Here is a 14480-nt window from a genome sequence, read left to right on the forward strand (position 1 = left end):
TCACACAAGTGTCTTTAATGAGGAAACATTCAGGAGATCGTTTACAGATGAACAAAATGTTTCTCCGCTCAGTCAGTTAAGATTTGCCTTAGTTAAATATTAGAGCAGGAGAAATATGAACCTGAATGAATTATTAAACACATAATGACATTAAAATACTGTCTAGTGTGGATACAGATATCAAGCTAGTAAATGTAATTTTGATTTATAAAATTGCTGTAAGAAAGGCCGGAGTGGAGGAGGAAAGAGGCACTTTCTGTATGTGAGCTTTGCCTCACTGGTGTTCAGAGTTTAGAGTATGTCTTAGTTTTGGGACTCTTCTTCTCGAGAGCTGCCTGAGCTGATTTCATCAGATCTTCAGTCTGAAGCATGCTCATGTTCCACGTGGCCTGGAGAAGGAGAAATTATGAATTTAAGTCAGTACTTTAAAAAGGGAACTTTATAAGTTCATATGCATTTAAGTGAGCATGCCACATCCCCTTTATGCTATCAAGTGTCATATAAAGGACACCAGGAAACTGAAATGGAGGGAATGAGGTAGCAATGCCAGATTCCTTCCGTAGAACTCTGAACACAAACCTTAAGAGTGACGTTGTGAAGCTGACAAAAATATGCACAGAAAACTTTGTCATATTATATTCATCCTTACAATGTAATCCAATCCATCTGCTACGCTGTGGTTTCTGGCATAGATGAGGTTTATTTTGGTGCCCTGCACAGCAACTGGGCTGCGACCAGCAATCTCTCCAGCAATCTCCAGAGCTCCAGCCATCATCGCCTCCTTATCTGCAAACACTCGGCTGAAGAAGAAGGGAAGGGTTTCAAACTGTTAGAATGAATAAGTGCTTTTAATTTGGAAAAAGAGTGATGAGGGAACATTGTTTACCTGACCAGTCCGCTGCTCTTAGCTTCATCAGCATACATCTTTCTCGCTGTCAGAGCCAGTTCATTAACAAGACTGTTGAAAATAGAAATAGATTTTTTTTTAACCTACAAGCATTCAGTCACTTAACAGTGTCATGTCATAAATTTCTTTGAAACTTGTCCCAATTGTAAATCATGCTGCTGGCTCACCTTTGGCTGCCGATGACCTTCGGGAGTCTCTGGAGTGTTCCAACATCTGCTGCAAGTCCAATATCAACCTCCTATGGAGCCAAAGCAGAGGGCATCATCAATGCTACATTTAGCAAACAGAATCTCAAGATCTAGTGTGTAATCTCTGCTCAAAACCTTGCTGTAGGATATGACAGATCAAAGAGATCAAGATCTGTGAAATTGTTTAACACAAATCTTCATAAGTTGGTCTTAATTGAATCAGCTATCTATTCCATGCTTTCCCAATTGTCCTCACCACAGTGATAAAATCAGATGATTATACCTTAACTTGGAACCAGGCGTCCTGGGTGCACAGGCGAATGTCACAGGCTGTAATCATGTCAACACCTGCCAGAGAAAACACCACCTACGGTTAACTCACCGAAGCTCCTTTCTCCACCAAACTCAATGCGTCAAACACCTCCACAACCAAGAAGCCTGTATCACAGCCTGTGGGTTTCCCTGGCTCCTGCTAGCATCATGTCCATGCAGTAAACTAACCAGTTATATATCAAAGCTTGAAAACATAGTATTTTCAAATGTCTTGTTGTCTTCTAGGGTCAAGTCGAAAGCAGCCATGGGGAAGAGGGGCATATGTATAGTTTCAGCCACCGCCTTCAGAACACAGCAAATCTCCTTGGGGAGATATTTCAATTCAAATTCATCCATACCACAAACACGTTGGACTGGTCCAGCTGAATGACTCAATTAGGAATTTTAGGGGATTTGAAGCTTTTCACACAGTGGCTACAGCTTCTTATATCTGCACACTTCTCAAAGCATCATCCTCCTAACTTCAAGTGTTAAAATGCATAAAACAAAGGCTTAAAAAACAAACGAACATTCATTTATTTCTTCTTGGCTGTAAATGCGTTTATTTCTGCTGTAAAGTTGGACATTTTAACACGAGACTCTTTGGGAATTCACTCCCTTTTGCAGCCAGACTCAAGCAGACATTCGAGGAACTTTAGTGTTTTTCTAACTCCTGTACCTTAAGATGATTCACTACAGCACTGTAATCTTTACAATGTCCTACCTGCTCCTACACAGGCTCCATGGATGGCCACCACAACAGGCTTCGGGCACTGCGAGAACACAATTCAAGAGGAAACGTACTTTAATGATAGTGAGGGAGAATTTGTAAGGAAGGGAAGCTTGGTGCACGCTGGGTCCTACTGCTCTTACACTACAGACATTAACAGTGTGACAGTGTATCTTGTATTGAGTTCTTACTGTTGTTTCATGCAGGTCACACAGATGAGCAATGCCAATGGAAAAAAATATATAATTTCATTACAAAAACTGGAATTTTAAAGACAAAAATAACCATAAAATAAATCCTATGTTTGTAACTTCTGTCCTAAGGCTTTCTTTGGCTGAAGTAAGATTTCCACCATTCATCATTTATCCAATTCATAGCCAGGGTTGGTGGGGGGATTAAGTCTATCCCAGCTGACCCATGGTAAAAACTGATGACTGAATTTTAAAAGATAGCAATACAACAGTGGACATGAATGCAAAATGAGCTTTCATGAACCCTAATATTGTTAATATAACTTATCTTGATTTAGAGAGGCAACATCTGAGCAAGAAGCACAGTTCAGGAACCTTCCTGATAAAATCTGATAATTCAGTCACACCTCATGTTTGTGACTGGTTCAGTCTTCTCACTCTTTACATTAATAATGCGCTCTGACCTTCTCTATGACGGAGAAGGTCTCTTGGAATTTCCTAATCTTTTTTTTTAACCCCCAGGAGATTCTGGCTGTGTCGTCTCCTTCTGGTTGAAGTACATTGTTCATCATGTCCATGAGATCGATACCTGCGCATTAACACAGATGAGATTTTACACACTGATTATACTCCACTGAGAGAAGAGAACAGAGGTTTTAATATTCTGTATACCCACCAGCTGTGAAGAGCTTCCCTGCTCCAGAAACTACCACTGCTCTGCACTCGGGGTCCTCAGAGAGCTCATTAAAGCAGGTCACCATCTCACTGGCAGAGAAACACAAGTTCAGATCAGTGTTCACCCAAATAATAATTTAGCTTTTAATTCCAGTGATTAGTTTGACTTTTTGAGCTCTTTTATGTCTGATAATTTAACACTTTTAGAGTTCCATGTATTAGCATTATATTTTTTATTCACACTAAATGATGCAATATTGATTCTCAACGATTCACGAAATAGTAATAGTCTGAATATTGTGTTCACTTGTTTGTAGGGAATGACTGTATTTATTTAAACTCTTGTATGTGCTTCTCTCCTGATCAGAGGACTGAATACGTTTGGGAGCTAGCCTACTTGCTGGTCTGTGCTGTTACACAACGAGGGTTGCAGGATGAATGAAAACAAAAACAAACTTATACAAGTGCTTTTCCCCCCCTCACACACTATACTCCCAGCATAAGTAAGAGAAGCCAGCTGAGGTAAATACATGCTGGGTATGATGAACCTTCTCTTTATTTTCACCAAGATAAATAAGGAATATGGACAATATGGACTTTCTAACTGAATATAAACTGTGAGACAGGTTCCAGCATCCAGGTATAATATATAGCATTTGTCATGCCTCTGACACTGTGTAAAATATGTATATATGTAATTCTGATTCCTGCCTCCAGAAAGCACTGTTCATGGCATTGCGTTTCTCAGGCCGGTGAAGTTCAACATGCGTGATGGACTCTGTAGGACGACTGATGGCCAGGGTTGTGTACGGAGGGGTGGCACCACCTGAAGATGACATGGCTCTGGCCACAGTTTGACTAGGAAACCGCAACCCCTTATCTAAGAAGAAAAAACAGAACAACATTAGACTGTGGCCGAGAAGCAAGAGTCGTGAAAGCTACAAGGCTACAATGGACTATTCATAGGCCTTTTCTCATCTTTACCATTTTGTATCTTACTTACATTCAAGGCCTCAACTCACCTGTACACCTCAGTATTGGTTCAGTTTTACAATAAAGTGGTACAGTTTTACAGTAATTGCAATAGTTATTGAAAGGAAGAGGATACAACTAGCACAGACCTATAACAACTGGACAATAGAAGAAAAAATAAATATTGTCTGGCCTGAGTCTCGATTCTGATCTTGGTGCAAAGAACATGTTGCCTCGCAGCAGTGGTTTCACTAAGCATCTTCTGAATACTACGTCTATCTGAGTGTTGTTGCTGACCATGTCCATCCCTTTATCACCACAGTGTACCCATCCTGTGATGGCTGTGTACAGCAGGATAACAAGCCATGTCACATGTTTCCAGTACCTTGGTGAATCTGTGACATGAAGAATTAAGGTAGTTCTGAAGGTAAAAAGGAGTCCAACCTACACTAGGAACCTAATAAAGTAGCTGGTGAGTATAAATAAAGAAAAAAGTCAAGATATGATTAACAAAATTAAAACAAATATATAATGGGGTCATTAATCACCGCAACTCTGTCAATTTAACCGCTAAAATAGTAATTTCGTTTAAGCAAGTGATCAGTCCACCACTATTTATTCATGTTTTTCCACAGTCAACTCCCTTTTCTCACTTCTAGCTACTCAAATGCAGATATTGTTTGAAGAAAAAAGAAAAAACATATTTATACACTATTAAACTATATAAAATACATGGAGCAGAAAATCAACATTTATGACAAATTAAAATCACTACTATAACCTGTATAAAGTACACATTTTCTTGCGCTTCTACTCTGGACTTTACGGCAGCACTTATTCTCCTTCATTGCTGATTGCAAAGAACAGTTATGCTCAGATGGAAAGATGATGCAATATTTGCGTAATTGTGTTGAACTAGAGCATAATTCCCTCCCTTCATTTTTGTGGAATATGCAGACGATAGAGATGAAACTTCCAGACGTAGTTTGAGTCGTTGGACGAGAGAAAGAATGCGTCGAAAGTTTCACGTGAACTTTCAAGGATGATTTTTAATGAATTTTTGAATATGATGCAATCAGACTGTCTAAATGAAATCTGTTCGTATGTGTGCGCGAGTTTGCGATTAGCAATGAAGGTGAAAGGGCGCTGCAGTATAGTGATGGGATTTCCGGCTCTTTTTAGAGAACCGGCTCTTTCGGTTCCAAACCGGCTCTTCAGGTTGTTTTGTTGCTTCAATTAATTTATTATTAACAATAATATAAAATTATGCACAAAAGGAATTACCAATGTAAAAAAAAAAGTGGTTTTATTTATATAGAAATATATGCGGTGGCCTCTAGAGACAAAACACGTACAAACTCCAAAACACATTTCTAGCATGAACTGAACTTCCAAAACAGAGCTACCCAGATCACTTAAATTACACAATTGAAAGCATGAAAGCATATGTGTATTGTTTGTGTATTTATACACAAGCATTCATATATAGTCAAATAATTTAAAAAAAAAAAAAAAAAAAAAAAGTTCATTTACCTGTTACTACCACACACCAAATCCGGTCATTGGTACTTGCTGGCTTGTGTAGCCACTAGGTAACAAAAGCTCAACACTGCCCCTAGCATCCTGGAGCACTTCGGTTGTATTTTATACGTGTTTTGAGTTTTTATGTGCTTCTGAGTTTTTACGTGTTTTGGAGTTTTTACGTGCTTCGGAGTTCGTACATGATTTGAAGTTTGTATGTGCTTTGTCTGTAGGGGCCACCGTAAATATACTTTTATTTATTCACTCCACATAAAATGTAATAAATAAATCATATAATACAAAAATCAACTATTCACATTTCAACTTTTAACTATTTAAATTTTCAGCTTTTTCCTTTTACAAATTTAAAGTGAAACAACACAAAACACTGCAAACCACAACACAATTAAATATAAATTATAATATGAAAACAAAAAGAACATTCATATTCTCTGTCATATGGGCCTGCATGACTAACTTTCTGAATCCTTTATCATCTGCAACTGAAAATAGTTGTGGATGATTACTATACCTTTCTAATGTGAGGTTGTTGTCCCTGGCTCTTTCTCTGTCTCTCCCTCCCGCTCTGTTCCTGTGCTACTGAATGTAACTACCGCCCCTCCCTCCTCTGCCCAGCGTAAAGCACAAGGCTCGCATGCTGAGTGAAGCGGGAAAAAAAAGTGCGAGAGAGAGAGAGGGTGAGAGAAAGAAAAAAAAAAACCCATGGCTCGCGATAAGGCACCGGCTCGCGTCAAGGCACCGGCTCGCGTCGTTCACGTCAAAGAATCGGCTCTAAGAGCCATTTCGTTCGCGACCGACCCATCACTACTGCAGTAAAGCCTAGTGCAAAAGTTCAAGAAAATTTAGGCGGCGGAAAAGAGGTGGCTGCTTCACCGCGGCTCACAAATGACGGCTTGACCGTCACTTGACCGCGATCTTACAAACCACTGAAGCTGCACTGACGAGCTTTCACCCACTTATCCCTATAAAAGGTTTTGTGCATCGACACACGGCTCCGAGCTAAAACAGCGACAAACATTCAGAACATCCGGTGTATTTTCACACGCTTTGATGGGTTTCCCTACTAATTAACAACAAAGTTAAAATAATAATAAAAAAATACAAACAAATCACCGACACTTACATTTGGTGACAGCTGACCTGAAAACCACTGCCAACATCGCCCTTTGAACGGTGCAGAGTCCAGACCGTTTAGCGAGGCTGCATACAGAAACAATCATTCACTTCACCTGGCCCTCTGGACATTAGCCAGTTAGCTTTGCTAAAGCTAAGTAGTTATCAGCAGGGATCTTACGTGAGTTAATCGGTAGTTCACCGGTTATCCTTCGCACAAACAGCAGACATACAGCGTGGCTTTACTTAACAAATGTTAACGCACAGCTCATTAAATGAACCCGTGACGTCACTATGTGAACTATAAACAATTCGAACATTCCCTAGCTAAGTTAGCACTGGCGCTGCCGTAAAGCCTAGTGTAGAAGCGAAAGAAAACTTATGCGTCAGATAAGAGGCGGCTGGCTTCACTGCAGATCACAAATGACGGTTCACTTGACCGTGTTCACTAAACAGTCTGGACTCTGCAGGGTTCAAAAGGCGATGTTAGCGATGGTTTTCAGGTCAGCTGTCACTAGATGTAAGTGTCTATAATTTGTTTATATTTTATTATTTTACTTTAGATGTTGTGTTAAGTAGTAGTAAAACGTATCAAATCGTGTGAAAATACACTGCATGTTTTGAATGTTTGTCGCTGTTTTAGCGCGGAGCCGTGTGTTGAAGTTCTGGAGTCAAAAATTGGAAACAAAACCTTTTATAAAGATAAGTGGGTGAAAGGTCGTCACTGCAGCTTCAGTGTTTCGTAAGGTGCAGGGCTCACTTTGTGTTCTTTAATTTCACCCCTATGAAATATAAAGAGTCTTTTCAAAAACCAACCAGAAAACATTACACAGCTTCGAGAATACACGACTGAGGCAGGCTGGTCCTAATATTAAGATACCTTTATTAACTGCATTTGTTAAAATAAAAAAACTTAAAAAAAAAAAAAGAACAGAGCACAATAAAAGTTGACTGTGGCATGTCCTATCCTGTAATACTATCCTAAATTAAATAAAACCACCATACATTGAACTGGACTTGCCAGTAGCTAAGGACCATGAGAGAAGAAAATCACACGTGCAAACCAACTCTACACCCCAGGTGCCGTACAACAAAAGTAGTGTGGAAAACGACCCACAACCGAAGGTCCCACAGATACTGAGTATCCTCAATTCACTGCATTAAAAAAAAAAAAGTCATAGGTAATAGGGCACTTAACATCAGACGCATTGCTCACAGTGAAACTACAAAATGTACTCCCAACATAATAAAAACACAGACGATATTTGATCCCAGCGCACTCCAAAAAGGAATGACGCTCTCTCTGACGAATGGTACAAATCAAATGTGCAGGTACAAATGTCACTGTAAACAAACACCAGAAACGTAAAGGATCCCCAGAGTCTGGCTACGTGGTCAAACCAAATATAAACAGTGTCACAAAACTGTAGACGGTACAAGACAGCAGTTCCTTAAAGGACGGGGCCAAACGGCGGCTGCTGCAGACGTTTCCCTCAGCTTGACTGGGCCGAAACGATCAACACTGCCCGCCGAACAGGCTACAGTGGGCAGCAATTAAATCCCTGCCGGTAGAAGGGCAGCCGCCCTCTCCAAAACGGCAGAAAATAAATACACGGCCACTCTGTAACTGTACAGCCTGAAAAGTACAGTTACAGTACATTAGTGTCTAATACCTCACTCACAAATTGAGCAATAAATTGGGAAAGCTTCTCTTATTCTGATTCTTTTTCTTCTTCAGATTATTTATTGGTGGTTGACAAACAACAAAATGTTGCATTACCGCCACCTACTGGTGTGGAGTGTGGACCGAAATGTCAAAAATAAAAATCCATTCAAAGCTTCCCAAGCAAACTAGTCTGCCTTAAAAAACCAAAATATGGCCTGATAACATTCACTTCTCAAGTTCTTACGAAATAAATCAACCAAGTCCACTTTCATGTAGCCAAGCTTTTTGATTAATTGTCTTCTCTCTGCATCATATTTCTAACAATGCAATAAAACTTGTTCTGTTGTTTCCTGTTCTCTGTTGCAGTCACACTCCCCTGTACTGTGTTTTCCTATTAAAAACAATGCGCTATTCAAACCTGTGTGTCCAAATCTAAGTCGAGATATAACTGTCTCCTCTCCCCTGTTCCTTCCTGTGCTTCTCATTTCTCCTATTTTTCCTTTGGATTTTGTAAAACCATCGCCCTCTCCTAGAGATGACATGTGGCGGGCTTTGATTTACATATAAACTCAGAAATATCAGATAAATCAGGAAGATCAAAGGTGGAAAGGGGCTGAAAATGGAGAAAAGGTTCTGGAGAGGGGGTAGACACAGCATTTGAACTGAGTTGCCGGATGAATGTTATTCATTTTTGTAGTGAAGAACAGCATCAAGGAGTTACAGATTTCAGAAGAATAGAAGTGTGGTGGTAAAGCGTTGGGGGGCTGAAGAAGTTTTTTGAGAAGTGAAAACATAGTCCTGGAGCTACTCTCACAAGAAGTGATAATACCAGAGTAGAAGCTTTGTTTGGCCTGATTGATGGAGTCTTTATATTGGAGTACATGATATTTATAGATTTCTGCGTCAACAGTTAAAGCAGATTTCTTATAACTACGCTCTAGCTGCCGAGCTTTGGCCTTCAAAACTCGGAGGTCAGAGGTAAACTAGGCAGCAGAGCGAGCGAAGGAAACAGTGAGTTTTTACAGGAGCCAGAGAATCAAGGACAATGAGTAAACAATTATTATTATATAACAACAGATCATCGGGGGTAGAATAGAAGACAGGATTGGGAATATTGTCCAATCTGGTAACGAGAATGTCCATATCAATGTTCTTGATGTTGCAGAACGAAATTAGGCGGGTTGGCTTGGTAGAAGCGCAACAGAGAGTGAGGTTAAATGAAAGGAGGAAGTGGTCAGTTGTGGGGATTTCAGCAGCAGAAAGATTCGAGGGAGTAAGACCAGAACAGCAGACCAAGTCCAAGGTGTGTCTTTTTTAGTTAGTGGGAAAGTTGACAAACTGTTTGAATTCAAAGCCCTTGAGACAGGAGGAAATGTCTCTGGTGAGCAGAAGGTTATTATTTTCGATATGAATGTTGACATCTCCTATCAAAGTAACATTTGGGGAGAGAGATGAAAGGTGGGTTAGTAGGTTCGCAAAGTCACTGAGGTTAGGTTTGGGGGGGCGGTATACAGTAGCTATGATGGTGGGAATAGGTCCAGTCAGCTCACTTAAAAGTCACTCTAGAGAACTAAATCGATCAAAATTAACTGGCAGGACTTTCAAGTGCTGGCGAAAAATGATCGCGGGACCAACCCCACGATCTGAGCAGCAAGGTTTCGAAAAGTAAACAAACCCCAGAGGAGTGGATTCATTCAGTTGAGAAAAGTCATCAGGTTGTTGCCAGGTTTCAGTTAAACAGAAAAAGTCAAACTTACAGTCAGATAGGAGCTCTTGGATGAGAGGCCCCTTATTTGTCAGTGAACGGCTGTTTAGAAGACCGACGCAGAGTCTTCTTTGATTGATATACTTCTTTGTTCTGTCATTTCCATAGCATTACACCAACTACAGTTAGATGTTTAACTATCTTAAAAAGTGTGCCATTCAAAAAGCAATGACCTGTTCTTATTTTATTTATAATTGTCTCCTCCCGGCTACTTATTCCTCTGTTTCCAGTAACTTCATCTGTATTTTGTATGAATGGGGAAATGAAGCCTGTGTGGCCTTATACCGACAGACACCACCCTGCAATTAAAGTACAGGGGTGTTTCCACTCAACACAACCTGACAAGCAGCAAGAATGAGCGGTGGAGAGTAGTCCATTTAGCTGCATATAGTTTAATTGCGTATAAATATGCTTTTTCTTTTTTTTTCTTCAAACAAAAGCTGCATTTGAGGAGTTAGAAGTGAGGGGGAAAGACTAACTGTGGAAAAACATGGATCAATAGTGGTGGACTGCTCACTTTCTTAAACAAAATTACTATTTTAGTGATTAAATTAGAGTTGTGGTGATTTATGACTCCATTAGATATTTGTTTTAATTTTGTTTATCATATATTTACTTTTTCCTTTATTTACACTCACCAGCCACTTTATTAGGTTCCTTGTGCAGGTTGGACCCCTTTTGCCTTCAGAACTACCTTAATTCTTCATGTCACAGATTCAGCAAGGCGCTGGAAACATGCAACATGGATGGGTACACTGTGGTCATACAGGGATGGACACACTCAGAATATATACCAAAATATTCTTGGGCAAGATACTAAGCCCAGGTTGATCTTTGATGTGTCTGTCAAGGTATGAATGTGTGCAAAGAAAGCACTTACATAGAAGAAGAAGAAGAATGTTCAAATCAGTGCTCAGAGTAGAAAAGTGCTATATAAAACCAGTCCATTTACCATATCTACAAATAATGAGTTGTGGTCTCCTCTGAAGTCTGTACACGGACTAATCAAGTGCCCTGATTGCTCTCCATTCCTGGACAAGTGCAGCCTGCAGCTGTGAAATGGTCACTGTGGCTGCTTGTGTTGAACACATCGACTTAGCATGTCCCAGACATTTTCACAGCGAGGTGTACTGGGACTAAATGCTTGGCTGGACTGTGCAGACATTGTTGTGCTGAAACAGTCACAGGGTGTCACTATGTCGACTCAGATCACCAGTGGTCATCTCATTGACATCCAAGGCTGGACATCCATGCCAACTTCAGTCAGTTGTGGAATTGTGGCACTGATGACAATGTTGTGCATACCCTTGTTTTGTTTATTTGTTGTTTATTCGGTGTGTGTCTCTGTTCTATAATACTGGCTTGAGAACACTGTAGACTGAACCAATACTGAGGTGTACAGGTGAGTTGAGGCCTTGAATGTAAGTAAGATACAAAATGGTAAAGATGAGAAAAGGCCTATGAATAGTCCATTGTAGCCTTGTAGCTTTCACGACTCTTGCTTCTCGGCCACAGTCTAATGTTGTTCTGTTTTTTCTTCTTAGATAAGGGGTTGCGGTTTCCTAGTCAAACTGTGGCCAGAGCCATGTCATCTTCAGGTGGTGCCACCCCTCCGTACACAACCCTGGCCATCAGTCGTCCTACAGAGTCCATCACGCATGTTGAACTTCACCGGCCTGAGAAACGCAATGCCATGAACAGTGCTTTCTGGAGGCAGGAATCAGAATTACATATATACATATTTTACACAGTGTCAGAGGCATGACAAATGCTATATATTATACCTGGATGCTGGAACCTGTCTCACAGTTTATATTCAGTTAGAAAGTCCATATTGTCCATATTCCTTATTTATCTTGGTGAAAATAAAGAGAAGGTTCATCATACCCAGCATGTATTTACCTCAGCTGGCTTCTCTTACTTATGCTGGGAGTATAGTGTGTGAGGGGGGGAAAAGCACTTGTATAAGTTTGTTTTTGTTTTCATTCATCCTGCAACCCTCGTTGTGTAACAGCACAGACCAGCAAGTAGGCTAGCTCCCAAACGTATTCAGTCCTCTGATCAGGAGAGAAGCACATACAAGAGTTTAAATAAATACAGTCATTCCCTACAAACAAGTGAACACAATATTCAGACTATTACTATTTCGTGAATCGTTGAGAATCAATATTGCATCATTTAGTGTGAATAAAAAATATAATGCTAATACATGGAACTCTAAAAGTGTTAAATTATCAGACATAAAAGAGCTCAAAAAGTCAAACTAATCACTGGAATTAAAAGCTAAATTATTATTTGGGTGAACACTGATCTGAACTTGTGTTTCTCTGCCAGTGAGATGGTGACCTGCTTTAATGAGCTCTCTGAGGACCCCGAGTGCAGAGCAGTGGTAGTTTCTGGAGCAGGGAAGCTCTTCACAGCTGGTGGGTATACAGAATATTAAAACCTCTGTTCTCTTCTCTCAGTGGAGTATAATCAGTGTGTAAAATCTCATCTGTGTTAATGCGCAGGTATCGATCTCATGGACATGATGAACAATGTACTTCAACCAGAAGGAGACGACACAGCCAGAATCTCCTGGGGGTTAAAAAAAAAGATTAGGAAATTCCAAGAGACCTTCTCCGTCATAGAGAAGGTCAGAGCGCATTATTAATGTAAAGAGTGAGAAGACTGAACCAGTCACAAACATGAGGTGTGACTGAATTATCAGATTTTATCAGGAAGGTTCCTGAACTGTGCTTCTTGCTCAGATGTTGCCTCTCTAAATCAAGATAAGTTATATTAACAATATTAGGGTTCATGAAAGCTCATTTTGCATTCATGTCCACTGTTGTATTGCTATCTTTTAAAATTCAGTCATCAGTTTTTACCATGGGTCAGCTGGGATAGACTTAATCCCCCCACCAACCCTGGCTATGAATTGGATAAATGATGAATGGTGGAAATCTTACTTCAGCCAAAGAAAGCCTTAGGACAGAAGTTACAAACATAGGATTTATTTTATGGTTATTTTGTCTTTAAAATTCCAGTTTTTGTAATGAAATTATATTTTTTTCCATTGGCATTGCTCATCTGTGTGACCTGCATGAAACAACAGTAAGAACTCAATACAAGATACACTGTCACACTGTTAATGTCTGTAGTGTAAGAGCAGTAGGACCCAGCGTGCACCAAGCTTCCCTTCCTTACAAATTCTCCCTCACTATCATTAAAGTACGTTTCCTCTTGAATTGTGTTCTCGCAGTGCCCGAAGCCTGTTGTGGTGGCCATCCATGGAGCCTGTGTAGGAGCAGGTAGGACATTGTAAAGATTACAGTGCTGTAGTGAATCATCTTAAGGTACAGGAGTTAGAAAAACACTAAAGTTCCTCGAATGTCTGCTTGAGTCTGGCTGCAAAAGGGAGTGAATTCCCAAAGAGTCTCGTGTTAAAATGTCCAACTTTACAGCAGAAATAAACGCATTTACAGCCAAGAAGAAATAAATGAATGTTCGTTTGTTTTTTAAGCCTTTGTTTTATGCATTTTAACACTTGAAGTTAGGAGGATGATGCTTTGAGAAGTGTGCAGATATAAGAAGCTGTAGCCACTGTGTGAAAAGCTTCAAATCCCCTAAAATTCCTAATTGAGTCATTCAGCTGGACCAGTCCAACGTGTTTGTGGTATGGATGAATTTGAATTGAAATATCTCCCCAAGGAGATTTGCTGTGTTCTGAAGGCGGTGGCTGAAACTATACATATGCCCCTCTTCCCCATGGCTGCTTTCGACTTGACCCTAGAAGACAACAAGACATTTGAAAATACTATGTTTTCAAGCTTTGATATATAACTGGTTAGTTTACTGCATGGACATGATGCTAGCAGGAGCCAGGGAAACCCACAGGCTGTGATACAGGCTTCTTGGTTGTGGAGGTGTTTGACGCATTGAGTTTGGTGGAGAAAGGAGCTTCGGTGAGTTAACCGTAGGTGGTGTTTTCTCTGGCAGGTGTTGACATGATTACAGCCTGTGACATTCGCCTGTGCACCCAGGACGCCTGGTTCCAAGTTAAGGTATAATCATCTGATTTTATCACTGTGGTGAGGACAATTGGGAAAGCATGGAATAGATAGCTGATTCAATTAAGACCAACTTATGAAGATTTGTGTTAAACAGTTTCACAGATCTTGATCTCTTTGACCTGTCATATCCTACAGCAAGGTTTTGAGCAGAGATTACACACTAGATCTTGAGATTCTGTTTGCTAAATGTAGCATTGATGATGCCCTCTGCTTTGGCTCCATAGGAGGTTGATATTGGACTTGCAGCAGATGTTGGAACACTCCAGAGACTCCCGAAGGTCATCGGCAGCCAAAGGTGAGCCAGCAGCATGATTTACAATTGGGACAAGTTTCAAAGAAATTTATGACATGACACTGTTAAGTG

The 14480-nt window shown here is 40.2% G+C and overlaps 2 protein-coding genes across 3 annotated transcripts in view; one reads left to right on the forward strand and one right to left on the reverse strand.

Moving 5' to 3' along the window:
• On the reverse strand, nt 1–7061 carry ech1 (enoyl CoA hydratase 1, peroxisomal). Of its 2 annotated transcripts, XM_085371261.1 has the most exons (11): nt 6812–7059; nt 6641–6717; nt 3715–3883; nt 3005–3093; nt 2793–2917; nt 2132–2180; nt 1379–1443; nt 1075–1145; nt 887–958; nt 650–800; nt 1–389 (listed from the first exon to the last, which is right to left on the reverse strand). In XM_085371261.1, exons 2-11 carry the CDS (start codon nt 6675–6677, stop codon nt 285–287), a joined length of 933 nt encoding a protein of 310 aa, XP_085227387.1. In that variant the 5' UTR covers nt 6678–6717; nt 6812–7059; the 3' UTR covers nt 1–284. The 2 variants fall into 2 exon arrangements, with proteins under 2 accessions (XP_085227387.1, XP_085227386.1); XM_085371260.1 differs by having other exon boundaries at nt 6641–7061.
• Nucleotides 7012–14480, forward strand: part of LOC146619454 (delta(3,5)-Delta(2,4)-dienoyl-CoA isomerase, mitochondrial-like) — an 8774-nt gene continuing 1305 nt past the window's right edge. The window contains exons 1-7 of the mRNA XM_085371259.1: nt 7012–7150; nt 11606–11774; nt 12396–12484; nt 12572–12696; nt 13306–13354; nt 14043–14107; nt 14341–14411. Of these exons, the coding sequence (XP_085227385.1) occupies nt 7012–7150; nt 11606–11774; nt 12396–12484; nt 12572–12696; nt 13306–13354; nt 14043–14107; nt 14341–14411 (707 nt within the window). The remainder of the gene's footprint in view (nt 7151–11605; nt 11775–12395; nt 12485–12571; nt 12697–13305; nt 13355–14042; nt 14108–14340; nt 14412–14480) is intronic.

Source organism: Diplotaxodon limnothrissa, linkage group LG14 (genome assembly GCF_057381915.1).
Source record: "Diplotaxodon limnothrissa isolate DT_005_m linkage group LG14, D_limnothrissa_male_GT1.1, whole genome shotgun sequence".
Classification (NCBI taxonomy): domain Eukaryota; kingdom Metazoa; phylum Chordata; class Actinopteri; order Cichliformes; family Cichlidae; genus Diplotaxodon; species Diplotaxodon limnothrissa.

Bases quoted from the DNA above. Each gene is read 5' to 3' on its own strand.
- ech1 (XM_085371260.1), bottom strand. From the start codon at position 6,737: ATGATTGTTTCTGTATGCAGCCTCGCTAAACGGTCTGGACTCTGCACC. The intron at 959-1,074 runs GTGAGCCAGCAG...TATTTTCAACAG, and splicing joins AAGGTCATCGGCAGCCAAAG to TCTTGTTAATGAACTGGCTC. The intron at 801-886 runs GTAAACAATGTT...CTTCTTCTTCAG, and splicing joins AAGAGCAGCGGACTGGTCAG to CCGAGTGTTTGCAGATAAGG.